Source organism: Pseudorca crassidens, chromosome 21 (assembly GCF_039906515.1).
Source record: "Pseudorca crassidens isolate mPseCra1 chromosome 21, mPseCra1.hap1, whole genome shotgun sequence".
Classification (NCBI taxonomy): Eukaryota; Metazoa; Chordata; class Mammalia; order Artiodactyla; family Delphinidae; genus Pseudorca; species Pseudorca crassidens.
The window spans coordinates 31,624,823-31,645,162 of NC_090316.1; the positions used below are offsets into that span (position 1 = coordinate 31,624,823).

The following is a 20,340-nucleotide window of genomic DNA, read 5'->3' on the forward strand; positions in this document are numbered from 1 at the left end:
TTGAATTGTATTAAAAACGTAGGAGAATTTTCAGCTAGTGTTCTCTAGATGCTAACAGATGAATGTATTAAATATAATTTAATTCCTAAAATGTAATTTTATTCTTCACTCTTTGGGAATAAAGTTAACCCTTTTGATGACTGGCCGTTGGATATTTTAATAGTAAATACGTTTTTCCCCTCTTTTTTCCTTTTTTCCTTTTTTATGTGGCAGCATGGAGGGATCTATGTAAAGAGAAGTGCCAAATTCAATGAAAAGGAGATGAGAAAAAAGCTGCAGAGCTACATCAATGCAGGAGCTCCAGTAAGATTACGCTCATTTTCATTAATTTTCTTACCATCTCTCATTCTTTAACTTAAACATTAAATTAGCATTTAAGAATTGTTTTGAAAATATGGTATCCCGTGTGTAATAAATAATTCAGAGTTTTCGAGGCAACAAAAACCCTCTAAATATAGGTAAGCAGTTATTTTTGGCCACCCGAAAGATTGCGGCAGGCGATTGGATCCTTTGCTGGTAGTTGTCAGTATTGACCTTAAAGAAGAGTAACAAGAACATTTGCTGTCTTCAGTCTATAAATAGAAAACAGAACTGCGCTTGTAACCTTAGCTTCAGCCACTTCAGAGCTCCTCCAACTCCGCTTCTTCAGTCACATGGAGTTTTAGAACAGCTGTTTTCTGTCGGTATAAATTTGGATTTCTTGTATCTGTTGAGTTATTTGAAAAGTCAGGAAAAGTATGAACATCTACAAATGAAGAATCATTGAGTGTAAATGTTACTTATAAAACCTTGCTCCGCCCAGAAGGAATCTCAATATTCTCTTTGAAGAATGCCGATTGCTGCCCTATAGCTTTTCCCCCGCGCTCTCCGAGGACAGAGCACCATGACTGCAGTGACCTCCTGAGCTTTATTCCCCAGTGCATGGCATGCTTTTCTGTCCTGGTGCTCAGGGGCTTAGCTCCCAGTTACCAGTTCTTTTCTTCTTTCTTCTTTCCTTCCCGCTCTCCTGCTCCCCGCCCAGTTGCCCCCTCTCTCCACCTTCCGCGTCTTCTCTTCTTGCTCATGGTGCCTTCTTTCCTTGTGTGCTTGGTGATCTTTGTCTGCTCCTGATTGTACCTGGAAAATTATTTGCAGAAATCAGCTCAAGCGTAAGATGAAACTGCCTTCCCCCAGAGAACAGTGGCATTTGTTTTAGCTGGGCCCCTCGAGGTGCCTCTCGTCCGGGCCCTCCCAAACCAAATGCTGAGCTTGAGGCTGACTGGACCACCCAGGCGACGCAACCAAGGTGGCAAGTGCACGTGAGGCCTGGATTGCCTGCATTACTTTTGCACCAGGAGTGAAGCCTGTGGCGCTCTCTCCGCTTCTGGTTCACTCTCACTGTTTCCAACAGGAGGTCTGTGGCCTTCGATTTCCGTTCCCCTCACCTTTTGAATCTCTTAGAACGAAAGTTCTTTTCTGGGCTTACTTCTGCCTTACTGTGTTTGCTTTAATCTTGGTCTTACCATCTTGTCAGCTCTTGGATACTTTTAAGATGATGTTATATCCAGCTTTTTAAGTTGTTTTCAGTAGGAAAATCAGTTCAAATAACCTAATCTTGGGCTACCGGAGAACGTTTCTGTTTTTCAAGGGCAAGAGTCTAGTGTTTTGATGTTCATGCAGTGATGCTGAATGGCAGGCTCGTGAGGCAGTGCTGTGAGCCGCTGTCACTTCAGGTCACTACAGGTCTGAGGCCGGTTTCTTAGAGTCTGGATGAATCGTCTTTTTTTTTTTTTATTTTTGCGGTACGCGGGCCTCTCACTGTTGTGGCCTCTCCTGTTGTGGAGCACAGGCACCGGACGCACAGGCTCAGAGGCCATGGCTCACGGGCCCAGCCGCTCCGTGGTATGTGGGATCTTCCCGGACCGGGGCACGAACCTGTGTCCCCTGCATCAGCAGGCGGACTCTCAACCACTGCGCCACCAGGGAAGCCCTTCATTTTTTAATATTAAAGGCTATGAAACATACATAATCTCAGACTCTTCATTATGCTCTTTTGTTTCTGAAAGTTAATCACATAATTGACAGGGTGGAATATATTTATCAAGTCAACTTCCATATGGCTTAATTTTCCTCACAGAAATCTATGGTTAATTATTAAATCAGCTCTTATTATTCACTACTAGTATTATTTGAGAGACTGCAGAATTTTGTTTCCAAAAATATGTCTGAATTATCAATTACTAAGAAATACATCTTCTCAATAAATATTGCTGAGACAATATTTTTATAAGGTACTTATCAGTTGGGGGTGCAAATGAAACATTTATGACAAAAATAACTACTTCATCTATAGAAGTCACTTAGTCAGCATTGGAGCCATGCAGTTTACAGCACAAATATGGAATCTTCGGCTTTGTTTCTTCCCAAATTTAACTCAAGTTCCTTTTCAAATGTGAGGCAACCTAGTGCATAAGAGTATTGGCTTTGACATCAGATTTGAGTTTAAATTCCAGATCTGCCATTTAAACTTTGTTACTTTGTACATCACTTCACTTCTCTAAGCTTTAGTTTCCTTATATGGTAAATTTGTTAATATTTACTTAATTTGGTAGATAGGATTAAATAACATGTTTGAAAATTATGCTTATTGTATTTTCCTATTGCTGCTGTAACAAAGTACCACAAACTTACCAGCTTAAAATAACACAGACATTGGATGTAGCAGCAAAAGCACAGGTAACAAAGATAAACAAATGGGACTACATCAAACTAAAAAGTTTCTGCACAGCAAAGGAAATAATCAACAAAATGAAAAAGCAGCCTACAGAATGGGAGAGAATACTTGCAAACCACATATCCTATCCAATAAAGCGCTAATTTCCAAAATATTTGAGGAACTCATGCAACTCACTAGCAAAAAAACAAATAACTCAATTGAAGATGGGCAAGGGACTTGAAAAGACATTTCTCCAAAGAAGACATACAAATAGCCAACAGGTGCATGAAAGGTGCTCAGCATCGCTTATCATCAGGAAAACGCCAGTCACAACCACAGTGAGTTATCACCTCACACCTGTTAGGATGGCTGTTATCACAAAGTCAGAAGATGGAAGTGTTTGTAAGGATATAGAAAAGTTAGCCGATGTTGGTGGGAATATAAGAATTCCATAGTGGTACAGACATTATGGAAAACAGAATGGAGGTACCTCAAAAGATTAAAAAAAGAACTACCGTATGATCGAGCAATTCCACTCCTGGGTATATATCCAAAAAAATAAAATTACTGTCTTGAGGAGACATCTGCATTCCCATGTTCATTCACAGCAGCCAAGATATGGAAACAACCTAAGTGTGCGTTGACAGGTGAATAGATAAAGAAAATGTGGTGTACACAGACACACACACACAAAATGGAATTTTTTCAGCCTTAAAAAAGAAGGAAATCCTGTTCTTTGCAACAACATGGATGAACCTCAAGGGCATTATGCTAAGTGAAATACGCTTGACACAGAAAGACAAACACTGCATGGTCTCACTTATATGTGGAATCTAAAAAGGCTGAACTCATAGAACCAGAGGGTAGAATGGTAGTTCCCAGGGCTGGGAGTTGGGGGAAATGGGGAGATTCAGTTACAAGATGAATAAATTCTGGAGATGTAGTGTACAGTATGGTGACTATACTTAATAATAACATATTGCATACTTGAAATTTGCTGGAAGAGTAGATTTTAAGTGTTCTACCATAAAAAAAGTACGGTAACTATGTGGTGTACACGTATAGTAAGGCATCGCATTGTACACCTTAAATATATACAGTTTTTATTTGTCAATCATACCTCAATAAAGCCAGAAAACAAAATAATACTAATTTATTATCTAAATCATTCTGGAGGCCAGCAGTTCAAAATGGGTCTCACTGGACTAAAGTCAAGGTGGCAGTGCACTGAGGTCCTTAGGGAGATTCCGAGGGAGAATCCATTCTCTTGCCTTTTCCAGTTTCTGGAGGTTTACTGCCCTCCTAGCTCACGACTTCTTTCTGTCTGCAAGGCCAGCAGTGGCCGGTCTGTCTCCTTCGTGCTGGCCGTGTCTGTGGTTCTGACTCTTCTGCCTCCCTCTTTCCTGTCCTTATGATCACGTGATCGCATTGCCCCCACCCCCCCACCTGGCGTTCTATGATCAGCCCTTACCCTGAGGTCCAGTGGCCGGTAGTCTTAAATCCCCCTTTGCCGTAACCTGCCCTATTCACAGGTTCCGAGCATTAGGAGCTGGACGTTTGGGGGAGGGGCTGTTATTCTGCCTGCCACGCCCGTGTTCATCTGTGTGATTTTATCACTGTTTTCTGATCATACATAGGGCACTTGCATAATTAAATAATATACTCTTTGAGGAAAGAGATACTTTGTATCTTCCACATTTTTGTATTCTTTCCTCTGTAAATGTGCAATGGAATTTTTAATGGGTTGAATGTTTCTGATTATAAATGTAGAAAACTTTGTAAAGAAGTTATACTGTGCTAGATTGGTTTAATTTGGGAGACAGAAGGCAGAGAGGAACCATCTTATTTATATTCTGTGCATCTCAGTATGAAATAGCTTTTTATTTAAAGAGAAAGCAAGTAATTAAAAGATGTCTAGCTAATCAAAACTTATTACGTTCTGAGATATTATTTCTGTATAAATGCGCCTGCTTTGGAACTCTTCAGTAAGCTAGTAGAATTTTTAAAAACCAGCGGGAGAGGAAACAATATGTTTGAAGAGCTGCCACACAGGGCTTGATATTCTCACATATTTCCTTTAATCCTCACAGCAACCCTGAGTCTTCATTTGGGAGTGAGAAACTGAGGTTCACTTAAAAAGTAAATTAACTTTTCCTAAGCATGGAGAAAAGGCTGTTTTTAGTAGAAAATCATCAGTTCAATAGTTGGTTACAATTTGAATATATTTTAAACTCTTAAATAGCTCTTTTCTTTTCGAGTAGACTGTTAATGTGAAATATAGCCTGCTAATTTTCCGGTAGGGGCCAAAGTGCGTGTGTTTAAAGTGGTATGTCACACCTTGAATATAGATTTTTCTTATGTGGAAGGTCATCACTAAAGAAAAACAGACTCTGCTTCCTTCCAAATGAAAATTTAGCAGAATAAAAGAGTTATATGAACAGTAGCAAAAATCTTTTGCATAATTTGATTGGTTTGTGACAGTTTGTCAGTTTTTTCCTGTCCTCCTCATTGCTCCCCTGTCCTTGAGCGGGGATTTCACTTATATTTTCCTTAATTGAGAAGCAGGTCCAGAAATGCCAGTCCCTGTGGCCATTCTTCTCTTGCCCTAGTGCTCTACTTTTAGTCCCTCCACTTCCTCTGCTGTCACCTTCTCTATTTCCAGGGGAACTAAAGAAGGGAGCAGCCTTTTGGTCAGCAATTTGAAAGCCGTAGCAAGGAAGTTATCAGATGAGAACACCTCTGTTGTCCTGGGCTCTCATTCCTGAGAGAAGCAGAACTGCTTTGTCTCATGGCCTTTGGAGGGAGTTATTGAGAAGGCAACACACCAAGCTGGTGGCAGGGAAGGCAGGTCCCCTCGGTCAGGGTGATTAGCTACTCATGTCACGTTGTTCTTCTTCCCACCAGATGCACCATCGCAGATTTCTAAAGCAGATCTGTTTTCACTGTAACAGCAAATTGCAACGTTATTTTGCACCAGGCACCGTACTGAGTAGACTATATGACTTACCACCTTTTTTTTTTTTTTCTTAAGAAGCGATATGAGTTTAATTACTCTGGAAACAGTCACCCCCCAAATGATGCCTGAACCTGAAAGGTACATAAAAATGACCAAAAATATCTTAAAATAATAGAGCTGAAGGTTAATTGTCGTTTTTCCCTCAGAGCAAGTGTGTGTTCAGCTGGACAGTAAATTACAAACCATGTCAAACCATGTTAAGGCAGATGATAAATCTGGTTGCATTTGTTATGACTCCCGGGCAAGTGACCTTGTGGGAGCGGGGCGTTCTTCCTCCCAGCTGTGTGGTCAGTCGGCCCAGGACGGGGCAGCCCTGGAGGCAGCAGGTGGAGACCAGGCCCTGCCTGTCTGGCCACTGCTCGTCCTGCTGACCGTCTGTGACTGAAGTGGACACAGCGCCCTGGCCCTTGTTGACATCACTGATGCACACCCACTGCCCGTCGACCGACTCCTTCCACAGGGTCACCCTGTTGTCTCCCCTTGAGGCGGCCAGGATGTTGGCTGTGATGGGCTGACTCCCGTGCCATACAACATCAGTGAACTTGTGCAGCAGTTTAGGGGACCACGCACTGCCCGAGGCACCATCACAGGCCCAGATGAACACTGGACCATCCTGGGAGCAGCTGGCAATGGTGCTGGTGGGCAGGCCGATGGAGGGGGCCCAGGCCACATCTCAAACCCAGTCAGTGTGCGCTTCCAACTTCTGCCCTTCCTTCCACTGCCGCCCTCCTCCTCCGTCCACGGTTTGATGAGGTTGTCACAGCCAGCTAATGCAAACTTCTTGATGTAGTTGGGCTTCTGCCCAGATGGCTGGTCTGTGAGGCTTCCAGGTCCGACAGCAGGGGCCCAGCTGACGGCATTGCAGCCAATAGTGTGAGCACTGTTGGTCTTCTTCACTTCCCACCGGCCCAACCTGGTGTAAGTCAGCAGAGAAATGGCCCCATCCGAGCTCCCACAGGCTAGGATCGGGCCGTAGTCATGGGGGGCCCAGCACACAGAGTTTACTGAGGAGTTGTGTCCCGTGAGCTCATGCGTCTTCTCCCAGGTGCCATTTTCCTCTTTCCGGTCGTAGGAGCAGGATGCCAGGACATTGCCATGCATGGGGTGGGCCCAGGCCACTCGCCACACAGGACCCTCATGACGCCTGAGGTCGGCGACGAGGATCTTTCCTCCGCTGAGCACGTCGAAGGTCTTGACGGGCCTGTCGTCAGATGAGCAGGTTGCCCGGCGGGTGCCGCGGTGGTCCGCCTGGGCATCTCGCTGCAGAGGGAGGGCTGCTCCGGAAGCCTGCGGAAATCACGCCCTCATGGGGCGTGTCCGCAGTGGTAATGACTGACGCCACGGTCACGGCAGCTCCAGGCCTTGGACGTGGCAGGTCCCGGCGGCGCGTCGACTTACCACCTTCTGTCGTTGTAACATCCCAGTGAGGCGTAGGTGCCACTGTTGCTTCATTTTATAGATGAGGAAACTTAGGTGCAGAGAGGAGGAGGTCATCCAGGGCCACAGGGCCTGTGAGGGGAGAGTCGGGATTGAAGTCAGTTATTCATACTGCTCTGTGCTTTCTCTAGTGACAGTCTTTGTAAATACAATTTCCCATAGAAGACCACCTACTCTGTGGCGTAATGGCCATAAAATAGCTTTATTTATTGTTTAGCCAGTGACCTTAATAATTTAATAATAATTCATTGTGTGACTGTTATATTTTACTTTTTTAATGTAACTTTTATTCTGTGTAATGATTAGTTTCTTTTAAAGTTTGGAACCCATTCGCTGACTTGTGGAAGATAGTAATGGGCTTTGGCCTGTTTATTTGTTTATTGAGATGTAATTCACATACTGTGAAATTCACCATCCTAAAGCATGGCATTCAGTGGTTTTCCACGTATTGGCCAAGTTGTGCAGCCGTCACCACTATGTAATTCCAGAACATCTTCATCACCCCAAGGAGCCTGTGCCTCTTAGCAGTCGCTCCCTGCTTGCTCCTCTTCCCATCCTGCGCCTAGAAAATCTGTACAACTTGTGTGGTCTAATTTTGCTTCATGCCATTCTTCCACTTCCACATTGAGTTACATTGGCTTTTTCTTAGTCCTGCAGCGCCCCAGCTCTTCCCCACCTGAGAGTCTGCACACAGTGCGTCTTCTGTCTGGTGGCTCCCTCGCTCTCTTTTACTGAAGTACTGTTGGTGAGGTGTGATTGACGTGCAGTAGGCTGCAGACGGTTACTGTGCAGAATTTGATGAGTTTTGGTGTCTGTATACAAACCATTGCCACAGTCGAGATACTGCCCATATCCACAAGCTCCAAAGGTGTCCTTGTGCCTCTTTGTGCCTGCTCCGTCTCAAGGCAGTCACTGAGCTGCTTTCTGTCACTATGGATTAGTTTGTACTTTTTAGAATTTTATATAAATGGAACCATACAGTTTGTACTCTTTGTTTGGGAGTGAGTTTGGCTTCTTCCACTTAGCATAATCATTTTGAGATTCCTCCAGTCATTGTATGTATCAATAGCTTGTTTCTTTTTACCGCTGCTGAGCAGCCTTGAATAGAACTGGTGAGGGTGGGCGTCCTTGCCTTGTTCCTTGTCTGCTGGGGAAAGCACCTGTTCTTTTATCATTCTTCAGGCCTTAGACCCATCATCCATTCTAGTTTCCCTCGTGTCATTTTCTTTCATATCACCTTGTTCTTTTTCTTCGTAGTCACATAGTGTGTAATTATATATTTGTATTTGTTTAGTGTACTTTTTTCTCACTTGTCTCCAAAGACCATATTGTTTTGTTACTCTGTATATAGCACCTGGCACATAATAGGTGTACAAGAAATATTTCTTGAATGAACCCTGCATGAATAGTTCTTTCTTACTTTCTTGCTAACCGTCAGTGTTTTGTTGTTTTTTTTTTTTGCGGTACGCGGGCCTCTCACTGCTGTGGCCTGTCCTGCTGCGGAGCACAGGCTCCAGACGCGCAGCCTCAGCGGCCATGGCTCACGGGCCCAGCCGCTCCACGGCATGTGGGATCTTCCCGGACCGGGGCACGAACCCGTGTCCCCTGCATCAGCAGGCGGACTCTCAACCACTGCGCCACCAGGGAAGCCCCCGTCAGTGTTTTTTAAGTAAAACATTTGAGAGACAGAAAATAATACCACATGAGTTATTAACCATTCCAATCATGAATTGTTTTATTTATAAATGATTGAGTGAAAAGCTAATAACCTTCACTAATTGCTTTCATGGCTTTGAATACAAACTTCACTAATTTAAAATGTTTTCTCATGAGAATGAATTTGTGGTTTTGGGAACTAATTTTAGTATTTTTCTTCTGGTTCCTGGAACATCATAAGGAATTCTTAATTAAAAAAATTTTTTTACCCAGTTTTCTACATTTTTTGACCACTCTGAGAAGATAACCAAACACAACCTATTAATTTCTAAGTTAGGCAAAGATAGTAGCTTCTAAAAATTATATATGCAGATGGATAAAAAGCTTCTGCATTTGCATGGAAGTTGAAAACACAAAATTGCAGAGCCACCATTATACCAGCTTTTCAGGTTAAACTTTGGAAGAGAATGATCATATGTTTATCTAATGAAAAAATTCAGATTTTCACATAGGTTCATTTATATCTATGTGAAAATCATAGATCATTCAGATAAAAGAATATTTCTGTGCTGGACATCTAGGTAGATGGTCTTACCTGGGATCTGGTAAGGATGGATAAAATGAGCATACTTTTCTCTCATGAGCTCCTTAAGTTTAGACTAATTGATTACTTAGTAAACATCCAGCTTGATTTATAACTCATTTATAATTGCATTGTTTTAATTTATGAGGCCACTTGTAAATTGAGTCATTTAAATGCATTAAGGGAGTCTTATAAAATAAGAATACTGTGTGAATCTTTTGAAATATGAACATCTATTACCTTTTATATTGTGGAAATTTATATAGTTATGTATATAACTATATATCTCATCCCTCAAATGAGATGTACTTAGGGACCCTGATGTCTAAAATTTACACGTTTTCTTTTTATTTATTTATTCATTTTATTTATTTATTTTGGCTGCTCTGGGTCTTCGTTGCCACGTGTGGGCTTTTCTCTAGTTGCGGCGAGCAGGGGCTACTCTTCGTTGCGGTGTGCAAGCTTCTCATCGCGGTGGCTTCTCTTGTTGCAGAGCACGGGCTCTAGGCACATGGGCTTCAGTAGTTGTGGCGCATGGGCTCAGTAGTTGTTGCTCGTGGGCTCTAGAGCGCAGGCTCAGTAGTTGTGGCGCACGGGCTTAGTTGCTCCGCAGCATGTGGGATCTTCCTGGACCAGGGCTTGAACCCATGTCCCATGCATTGGCAGGCGGATTCTTAACCACTGCGCCACCAGGGAAGCCCTAAAATGTACACCTTTTCAAAAGTCATTTTGCAGAATCTTAGGGGGAAGAAAACCTCTTTCGTTGATGAATTGAGGCTTTGTATGAGTCATTTATGGCCACTTTTTAAATTAGTGAATATTTGCATGTAATTAGAAATGTTGGATTCTTAATGACTGACCTACAAATGAATGTAGGACTGTATTTCACATATAGTCTATGTTAATATTAAGACTCAATTGAATTTGTGCATTTTGGTTGTTCTGCTTGAAATGAAGGTCATAGGTAATTGAATATACTTTTTTTTTCCCCACCATGGGAAATACTCTTAGAATTAATAGGGTTAGCATTGATAAGTTAACAGCAACAATAAAAACACTCACATAAAACAAACCAAATTTTCTTTATGGCTTCACAGATGTATCTTGTGATTTTTCCAGAGGGAACAAGGTATAATCCAGAACTAACAAAGGTCATTTCAGCTAGTCAGACGTTTGCTGCTCAAGAAGGTAAGTAAAACATTACCTGTATTTGAAAATAAAAATTTTAAAGATAATGACATTTTAAATTTTTGTTCCTAGAGAAGATATTTATGTTTTACGACAGATGAAATGAATGAATGTTTTTATTCCTTGAATGAATGTCTGTATTATTTCTTAGGAAATGAAGTTTCTTCTCATTAATTCATATGTATATTATTCCATATGTCTGAGAGATTAAATTCAAGTGCTTCCTACAGTACGTATTTTGGTGCCGTGGATTTAGGCAAAATCTATCTGGGCACGTGATTATTTAGATGGAACCTTTTTCTGCAGTCTGGGTTCTGTGTGATGGACAGAGTTTCTATTTTGTAGGTTGACAGACCTAGATTGGAATCCAGATTCTGACATTTATTAGCAGTGTGGCTGCAAGCTGCCTGATGTGACTGAGCATGAGTTTGCTCGTCTCTTAAAAAAGATCTGTGGATTCTGCATCCATGGATTCAATCAACCACAGATGGAAAATATCTGAAATACATTTTTTTCAGGAAGTTCCAAAAAGCAAAACTTGAAATTGCCATGCTGGCAACTATTTACAAAGCATTTACGTTGCACTTACAACTATTTACGTAGCATTTGTGTTGTATCGGTTATTAGAAGAAATCCAGAGCTGATTTAAAGCATACAGGAGGATATGTGCAAATACTAGGCCGTTTTATAGAAGGGGCTTGAGCATCTGTGGATTTTGGTATCCAAGTGGTGGAGTTGGGATTGGGGCTAGTCTTAGAAGCAATCCCCTGTGGATACCAAGGGGTATGCCTCAGTCTGTGTAAGAATTAAAGTAGAAGATACGTGAAGTTCCTACTGGAGAATATTACACACAGTTAGTTCACAGTCTTAAAAGCTATTAATGTCCCCAATAATGAGAATGTTCTTAACATCATATTTTAGAAAATTGGATAACTGATACACCAATAAGCTATACAATTTAACCAAATTGGCTGTGTTCTCAAAGGTGTCTCTAAAGATTGACCGTGGATTAGCATGTGGTCTGCCTACTTTGATCAGCAGCGCTACCTGAACAGATGCCTTGTTGCAGCGCTCTGCCAGGGCCTCTGAGGTTATGAGAGCCTGCTGCAAGGGTGGTACTGTTCTGTGTCTGCTCTGACCCATGTGGTAGTGATCATTCGAAATGTGGCTGGTGCATCAGAGGAAATGCATGTTTAATTCTAGCTGGTTTGAGTCAATTCATCATGATCTGAGACGGAATTCTCCCCCTAGACTTCCATCTGGCTAGTCTCCATTTTCCTCCTACCCTCTGGTGCTTCCCGCTTAGTCTCCTTTCTAGCCTCCTCTTCTGCTTCATTCTTTCCTGTTTCATGTTATTTCTGGTGTCTGACTTTGGTCTTTTTCATTTATTTCACTTTCTGTGTTTTTCATGGTGGCCTTCATCTAAAGTCCAGAGCTGTCGCCACCATTTATTTCACTGCAGATGACTCACAAAAAGCTTTCTCCCATCCGCACCTCTCTGCCTGACTCAAGACCTGTATTCACAGTGGCCCAGTGGAGAGCTTCACCTGATTGACTCAAAGGCATGTCCCAAACTTGGTGTGTCAGATACAGTATTTACCTTTCCACTCATACGCTCTGTCAGCTGGGCCTCTCTCTTCAAGGTTCCTTCCGCTTTTCTTTACAGAATGTACACGTATCCCTCTTGAACTAGTATTTAGTCTTAGATGAACATTACCACTAGTTTTGGGCTGCATTCCCAAGCACATATTAATTCATATAACCTTAGGCAGGTTACTTTATTTTTTTTGGTCTATTTCCTTATTTGTAAATCAGGAATCATAATATCTCCTTCATAGGGCTTTTGTGAGATTCAGTGACATAATGTTTATAGAAAGCCTGGTATGTAATATATATTTACTAAGTCATTACTGCTAACTTAGAAAATGGAGGAGAGGTACCACCACAGGTAAATCTATTAATAATGGCAAAAATTGATAGCCGATCCTGAGGGATAAAACAGAAGGGCTAATAAAATTGGATGTAAGAACTCCAGTCATTACCATTTGGAGCTATTATGGAAAAGGCAAGCAAGGCTATGTCTTGTAACCACATTCCTTTAAGAAATAGTTATTACAAAGCAGATATGAGTCATTATCCAATCGAGGATAGATAAGAACACACGTATATGATGTACAAAGAGATGAGATGTGAGAAGTACAGATAACACTCCATGGGAGTTGAAGGAAAAGAGAACTAGTGACACACAGGGTGTCTGGACGACTGCCAAGAGGAGGTGACGTCGGAAATGTAGAATTAGGGCCGACACGTATGGGGAAGGGAGGGAATTCTAGATATAAGAAATAACAATAGCAAAGACATGGAGTTAAGAGCAAAGAGTTTGATGTCTTCAAGCAAAAGATGAGTGAAGGAGAGCTGTGTGAGTTCAGTGCATCAGGCTGGCGTGAGTATCAGTCATGGAAGGCGGCGAATTTTAGGCTTCGTGGTCTGGACGTCACTGCAGAGTTGAATGGAAGTCATTGAACAGTATTCTTTGTAATTAGTTCATTATGTTTTCTTTAAGAAATCACAGTCTTAATTCCATTTTTCTAAAAGCATGTTCTATAACTGAGCCCACAAGATATTTTGGGGAAAAAAAGGGTTTCATGTCCAAACGGGTTTAGAAAATGTTGCATTTTATATCCTTTCCTTAGGGAGTTATAGTTCACGTTTGTGTATTAGTCTCAGAAAAGTACTGTTGTGAAAATGTCTTATTTTGTTTAAGGAACCGTTTTCTAGATTTGTATAAGAAAACAATGATCTAAAATGGTTACACAAAATTTGGGGTTTTCATGAAGTAAATTTTTATGGTTTCAGAAAATTGTGGCTCTCCTGAATTATTCCTTCTCTAATGATTCTAGGTTGCTGAGCCCTGACTTTAACAAAATATGTATTTTACTCTTTGAAGCTTAAAATAGTTTATAGATGAATTAGTTTGAGACTCTTCATAAAAACTTGAGTTATGAAGGCTATAAACTATATAAATTTTCAGTTACACTTGTGTGTCACCTCTTATATCCACTTTAATTCTGTTTAGGAATTACAATTTTATGTTAGATGAGATGAAAGGGAAACAATAAACTTAATATTTGGGGATTTTTTTCCTGTTACTTTTCATGTGTCTTGTAAAATCTGATGCATTTTGTTGTCATTAAATAATCAACTACATCTTGGAACACGTGTTTTCAATGAGTTGAACAGAGAGCTGAACTCTGGAGAAGTTGACCTAGAGTGCTTTAAGTCCTCACAGACTGTGCTGATTTCATTTTTGATTTCTAACATGTAACACATTCTGCTAAGGTGGTACAACTAGCCATAATGTCTTCTAGGAGTTTATAATTTAATAGAGAAAAACATGATTGTATTTGTTATCTATTGAGGTGTAACATATTATTCCGTACCTTAATGGCTTAAAATGACAAACATTTATTATCTCACGGTCTCTGTGGGTCAGATGTGTTTAGCTGGTGGCTTCGCGCTCAGGGTCGGTCTGAGGCTGCAGTCAAGGTGTCCGCCGGGGCCGTGGTCACATCCTGGCTTCCCTGGGGAGGAGCTGCCCCCGCGCTCATCACACGGCTGTCAACAGGCCTCGGGTCCTCTGTGGCTGTTGGCTGCAGAGTCCGTTTCTTGACACTTGAGCCTCTTCACAGAGCTCCTCACAACAGGACAGCTTGCTCCTCTAGAGCGATGGATCAGGGAGGGGCGGGGACAGGAAGAGGGAGAGGTAGTGACAGTGGGAGCATAGGGGAGGGTGAGCGAGACAAGCATGGTCTTCTCAGAACCTAACCTCAGAAGTGACACCCCGTCGCTTTTGCCATATTCTCTTCGTTAGAAACAGTTCACTGGGTCCAGCCCACACCCCAGGGGAGACTGTACAGGGGTGTGACTACAAAAAGGGCCGTGCTAGAGGCTGCCGACCCCAGTGGTGCTCAAGTAGGAGTTTTGCGTAAATAGTGACATCGCGCTACACTGTGATGAGACACCGATGAGCAGAGTGCACTTGAGGTTAACTCAGTTCCAGATGCGGGTTCGGTGAGGCTTCCTGGGAGAGGAAGCATCTGGGCGGCTGTAAAGAGCCTTGCTGGAAGAGGCGTTGGTCGTGGGGAGGCTGCCTTTCAGTAGGAAAGGGTGGCACGAGCCCAGGAGCGCTGAGAGCTCTCTGCTGTCTCAAAGCACAGTCAGTGTGTGGGGCATAGGGCAGAGTGAGAGCCTGGGGGGTTCCCGCTACTGGCAGGAAGGCCTGAGCGCGGCTCCGCAGGGGCAGTTGAGGTCCTCACAGTAGTAACCAGATGTCCAGAAACTAGTACGCTGTTTTCAACACCTTCGTCTCTTACAACCCTTTTATAATGTGTGATGGACTAATTCATTAAATATATTAAGCAAGTCAGAATTAGCCCTGGACATTTTATTGTATCTTGTCATCGGGTCAGATCACTAGTTGTTGTTGAGGTATAATAAGTTTGCATGATGGAATGAGTATAATCCCAGATTACTGTCTGTGTGGAGAATAACATAGGATTATTGTGTGTTTTGGCTTTGAAGGACTAATGATTTCTTTTGTACAATGTATGTGTGTGTGTGTGTGTGTGTGTGTGTGTCCTGCTATTTAAATATTGGTGTACTTTTTTCAGTTGGGTAAGACAAATGGTTATTTGCAAATAGATTTATTTACTGTGTTATGTTTACGCAGATTTGTCGTTTCAGTCCAGGTTTTAGGGCCTGTGTTAGTCACCTCGGGCTGCCGTAACAAGCCACCACAGACTGAGTGGCTTAAACAGCAGGCATTTATTTTCTCCCAGTTCTGGAGGCTGGATGTCCAAGACCAAGGTACCAGCAGGGTTGGTTTCTCTTGAGGCCTCTCTTCCTGGCTTGTAGGCAACCACCTTCTTGCTGTGTCCTCACATGACCTTTCCTCTGTGGGCTCGCTCACAGAGCGAGGTCTCAGGCATCCCTTCCTCTTTTTATAAGGACATCAGTCCTGTTGGACTAGAGCCCCACCTTTATGACCTCATTTAACCTGAATTACCTCCCTAAAGACCCTTTGGGGTTAGGGCTTCAAAATGAATTAGTGGGGCAGGGGTGGGGTGGGGACAGGGACAGACACTTCAGTCCATAACAGGGCCTTAAATTATTTTTCTATATGTAATTACATTTAATACTAATATTTCTTAATTTATCATTTTAAAAACAATGTATATAAATATTATTACCTTTTAAATTTAATAGCTTATATATAGCTACTAAAAGTTACTTATTTTTTAAAATGCACACTAATTTTGTAATGCTAAAACAAGTGCTTTTTTTTTTTTTTTTTTTTTTTTTTGCTGTATGCGGGCCTCTCACTGTTGTGGCCTCTCCCGTTGCGGAGCACAGGCTCCGGATGCGCAGGCTCAGCGGCCATGGCCATGGCTCACGGGCCCAGCCACTCCACGGCATGTGGGATCCTCCCGGACCAGGGCATAAACCCATGTCCCCTGCATCGGCAGGCGGACTCTCAACCGCTGTGCCACCAGGGAAGCCCTAAAACAAGTACTTTTAAGTAATTCTTAAAATAGCATAATAATGATATATACTGTAGGTTTTTAAATCTAATAGTACCCTAGTCACCAGTAACTGACCATTATTGGTCTGTCATTTTTCTATGAGTTGTAGATCTTTCTCAAAGTTACCAAAAGGGGAAAAAGAATGAATAATTTGTCTCATGGATATAATTTTTAACTGCTAAGTATTCTTTCTTTAAATTCTGTAACTGGGAAAACTTGCTATCTATTAGAAATATATTTTCTTGTAACTATAAAGGTAATTATTTCCCACCACACATAAAGGAAATTGATTTGTGAACAGTATAGGCAGAAAAAGTGTTTCCTGTTTTCTTTCCTCTTAGGTCACAACTAAATGACATTGCTTGAAAATAAAAACAAATGAACTTGTTTATCCAGCTGCTAAGCTAATTTTTCTTCAGGAAAATTGAAACTTAGTAGGACTTGTTAGTCTGTGATATGTTTTGCTTCAAAACATTATTAATTTTGCTCCTAAAGTACACCTTCATTTGAATCTGACTTGATAAACAAATAGAAAAACAAACCAAAATGAACCTTTTTAATTTAGATTTTTAAAATTTGATACTTGTTTACATGTTAAGTCATTATACCATATACCATTGACGGTGATGGCCGGTTTAAGAGGGAGGAGTGGTGGGTGTGGGTGTGTCTGTTTGTCTGTCTTATAAACCCTAAATATTTCAAGCCCCTGGATAACACTATTTCCTAGAAGTATATGTTGCTTCAAAAAAATATTAACCACAAAATATGTTCATTTATTATTAGAGTTGTTGTTTAAGGTACGTCTGTGTTAGAGCGTCATGAATTCTTAATATTGTCCACTTCAAAGGTTGTCAGATTAATGATCTCTAAATTCCATTCTCACTTGAAACTAAATGTTAGTCATTCCTTTAAAAAAGACTTACTCATATTTCCAAATAAATTAGTCAAGATTTTGTTTAACTACAACCAACCTCTCCAGGACAAACATTAAGATTTTGAGAAGTTTGAAATATCGGTAGAGTCTTCAAGAAACTACTAAGCAAGGTATATATTGAAGGCTGCTCAATTTTGGGAATTGAGCAATCCCTCAATCCCCTACATTTAGGGAAAAGAGAGTTGTTTTTTCAGAAATGCTAACGTAGAACTTGTCATTTCAGAAAACTATGGTAAAACATTTAGTAAGGAAAGCTTCAACATAATATGTAAATATAATAGAATTATATGGTATAACAGTATTATAGAAATGTAAATAAAATAGTATAAAAGAGTACTATACAGTATAATAGTATTAAATAAATATAAAGAAAATAATATGGCAGGTAAAAATGATCTTTTTGTGTTTCTAAATTGTTTATTTTGTTAAGTAACCAATTAGATTATTTTAATTTAAATCCAACAGCCTATCACACAGTGACCTCTTCCTCTTCTGACGTCCCGAGGAAGTTCATTTTCGGCCCGTTGTTGAGCGTTATTGCTGTTTTGTGTCGTTGCGCGTCTGTTAATCTTTGCAGCGATTTGTAGAATGCTCTTGTTCCTAGAAAGGCCACAAAGTAAATCTCATGGATCTCAATTACTGTTGAGTCAGAGATCATAGATGGTTCGGGATATACAAACAGAAAAGAATTATATTGGAAAACCACACTCGAACCTTATATTCCCAGTCTAGAATGTTTTGTTCTTGTATGCTGGTCATTTTTGAAAAAGAACAGGAGTGAACAAAGGGAGTTGAGAAGGCTTTCAAATTATATTTGTAGTGATATAGTCACCATCCTCCTCCACCGTCTAAATCGCAGCCGTAGTTATTTCACTTCTCGATCCTCTGGCCTCTTGCTTCCTTTTTCTGTAGCGTGGCTCCCGCTGGCACCGCTCAGGTTGCAGTCTCAGGGGAACGGCGGCAGCAGGGAGCAGTGCTTGTAGATCTGGAAGAACTCGGTGGGGGAGACCAGGTCACCTGTCACAACATTCCTGTGGGGCTTTGGACATCGCAAACATTCAGGGATTTTGAGAGCTTTGGTTTGCCTCTTTGAGGTCATTTCCATACCATTTACTTAAAAAATTTTTTTTTTTTTTTTTTTTGCGATACGCGGGCCTCTCACTGTTGTGGCCTCTCCCATTGCGGAGCACAGGCTCCGGACACGCAGGCTCAGCGGCCATGGCTCATGGGCCCAGCTGCTCCATGGCACGTGGGATCTTCCTGGACTGGGGCACGAACCTGTGTCCCCTGCATCGGCAGGCGGACTCTCAACCACTGCGCCACCAGGGAAGCCCTACTTAAAAATTTTACCAGAATAAATACTGCTGTTTACTCCTCCTGCCTTTTCACAGTCCTTTCAGCTGCCCTTTTGCGAATTCTTGATCCACTCAAGCCTGGTCTGAACTCTCAGTCAGCAGTTCCCAGATTGGTGCCGGAACCAGCAACATCAGCATTGTCCAGAAACTGCCATGAAATCCAGATTCTCAGGATCCACCCCAGACCCACTGCCTCAGAAGCTCTGGGGCTGAGGCTCAGCCTTGCAGATGACCCTGAGGCATCCCAAAGTTTTAGAACCACTGGTCCAAGCGAGATTAGTTGTGTGCTCAACAGGCTAGTTGGGTCAGATTCTGGTGTTTTAACTAGAACATGTGGATCTATTATTTATTGGTAAACTTTCATTTTATTCTTGTTTCATTAAGAAAAAGAAAAAAAATAATAGCAGTTACTTACCCATTGTAGGGAACAGACATGGGGAATAGGGAAGGGGCTTTCCATCTGGGTCCTGTAAACTTCAGGTACTGCTTTCCTAATTTAAATCTTTCTCAGTTATGTGAGGTGTTTCATTTGAACTCATTTTCCTTAGAAGCGTTTTAGATATTTGGCTAGGAAAATTGGCATCTTATGTATCTTAATCTTCCCCCTGCAGCTATTAAAGTGAGCTCAGAAGTGGTTTTTACCACAGCAGCCAGCAGGATGATAGACATAAACTTTTAGAACTCTAGTAGTAGAAGACAGAAATTTTAGTGACACACCTATAATGGCAAAACGGATACCTAGAATTTTCATGTTATTGAGCAAGTTATATTATTGATCAAGATCTTTGTAGTTTTAAAACTCTTTAGGATTTGTGGAATTCAGCTTTCATCCTTTGAATAACACTGCCTATTGTATAGGTTTAAGGGTCCTTTCAAAACATAAAAGCAAAAGGATTTTTTTTGGTAGACTTCACTCAGTAGAAGTTATTAGTATGTCTGGAACATCATATAAACAAATTTAAGTGGCAAATGGCAAGCTAATATTTGTAATATAAGGCATATTAATAAACTTAGTATAGAAAGAGATCTTGCTAATTAGTAAGAAAAAGACAAATGAAATAATGGGGAAAAGGACATGAATAGGAAATTTAAGAGATATGAATGATCCACACCAGTGAACAAATGTCCTTCCTCCCTAATAATCAAGGTAATACAAATTAAATGCGCATTGTGAGACCAGCTTTTGAAGGCCAACCTGGCAAACATTAAAAAAGAAAGTTACTGCCCAGTATTGGCCCAGGTTTGGTGGAAAAGACACACTTCTCTTTCTGCTGGGCGCTAAGACGACATACTTGTTTCCCGTGGTGCTGTGACAGATTGCCACAGATGTGTCCTCTTACAGTGCCGGCAGCCGGGAGTGTGAAATGGTCTCATGGGCTGAAATCAGTGTGGGCATAACTAGTTCTGTTCGTAGGCTCTCAGTGAAAGTCCGTTTTCTTGCACAGGATCCAGTGATGGTTTAATGCTCTGCGTTTATAGTCTTGAAATTGCACTGGGTCCTGCAGATTATGTAGCTGGTTCTGCCTCTACCTCTTCCTTGCTGTTCCTTCCTCTGAAGCTTTTTCTTTTTTGGCTTAATTCTGACCTGTCTTTCCTTGGCCCTGCTGTAACTCTGAAGGCCTTCGGGAGCTCTCCTGTGTCTCCTGGCCCTGCACTCTGCTCCCCCCACCTTGTACTTCCCGTCCCCTGGCCTTTTGACAGTCCTTAGCTGTCAGTAACCCGGCTTTTTCTACCTTCTCAGCAACTGGGAACGTGATAAAAATCCATGCTGATTGCCGTCTGCAACCAATCCACACCATCAAATCTCAGCTGAGCCAATTACGCTGTGTTTAGCGATTCTTTATTTTTCGCTTTTTGACTATCTGTTCTGTTTTTCAGATTTCCCCCCTCACAT

At 41.6% G+C, this 20,340-nt stretch overlaps 1 protein-coding gene and 1 pseudogene across 4 annotated transcripts in view; one reads left to right on the forward strand and one right to left on the reverse strand.

Moving 5' to 3' along the window:
• Positions 1-20,340, forward strand: part of AGPAT5 (1-acylglycerol-3-phosphate O-acyltransferase 5) — a 62,604-nt gene that overhangs the window by 26,468 nt on the left and 15,796 nt on the right. For 2 of the 4 annotated variants that reach the window (XM_067722001.1, XM_067721998.1), the window contains exons 4-5: positions 214-303; positions 10,485-10,575. In XM_067722001.1, coding sequence (XP_067578102.1) covers positions 214-303; positions 10,485-10,575 — 181 coding nt within the window. Of the gene's footprint in view, positions 1-213; positions 304-10,484; positions 10,576-15,318; positions 15,637-20,340 lie in introns of those variants that run through there. The other 2 variants (XM_067722002.1, XM_067722000.1) reach the window with 2 other exon arrangements.
• On the reverse strand, positions 5,899-7,999 carry LOC137216189 (protein SEC13 homolog pseudogene; annotated as a pseudogene).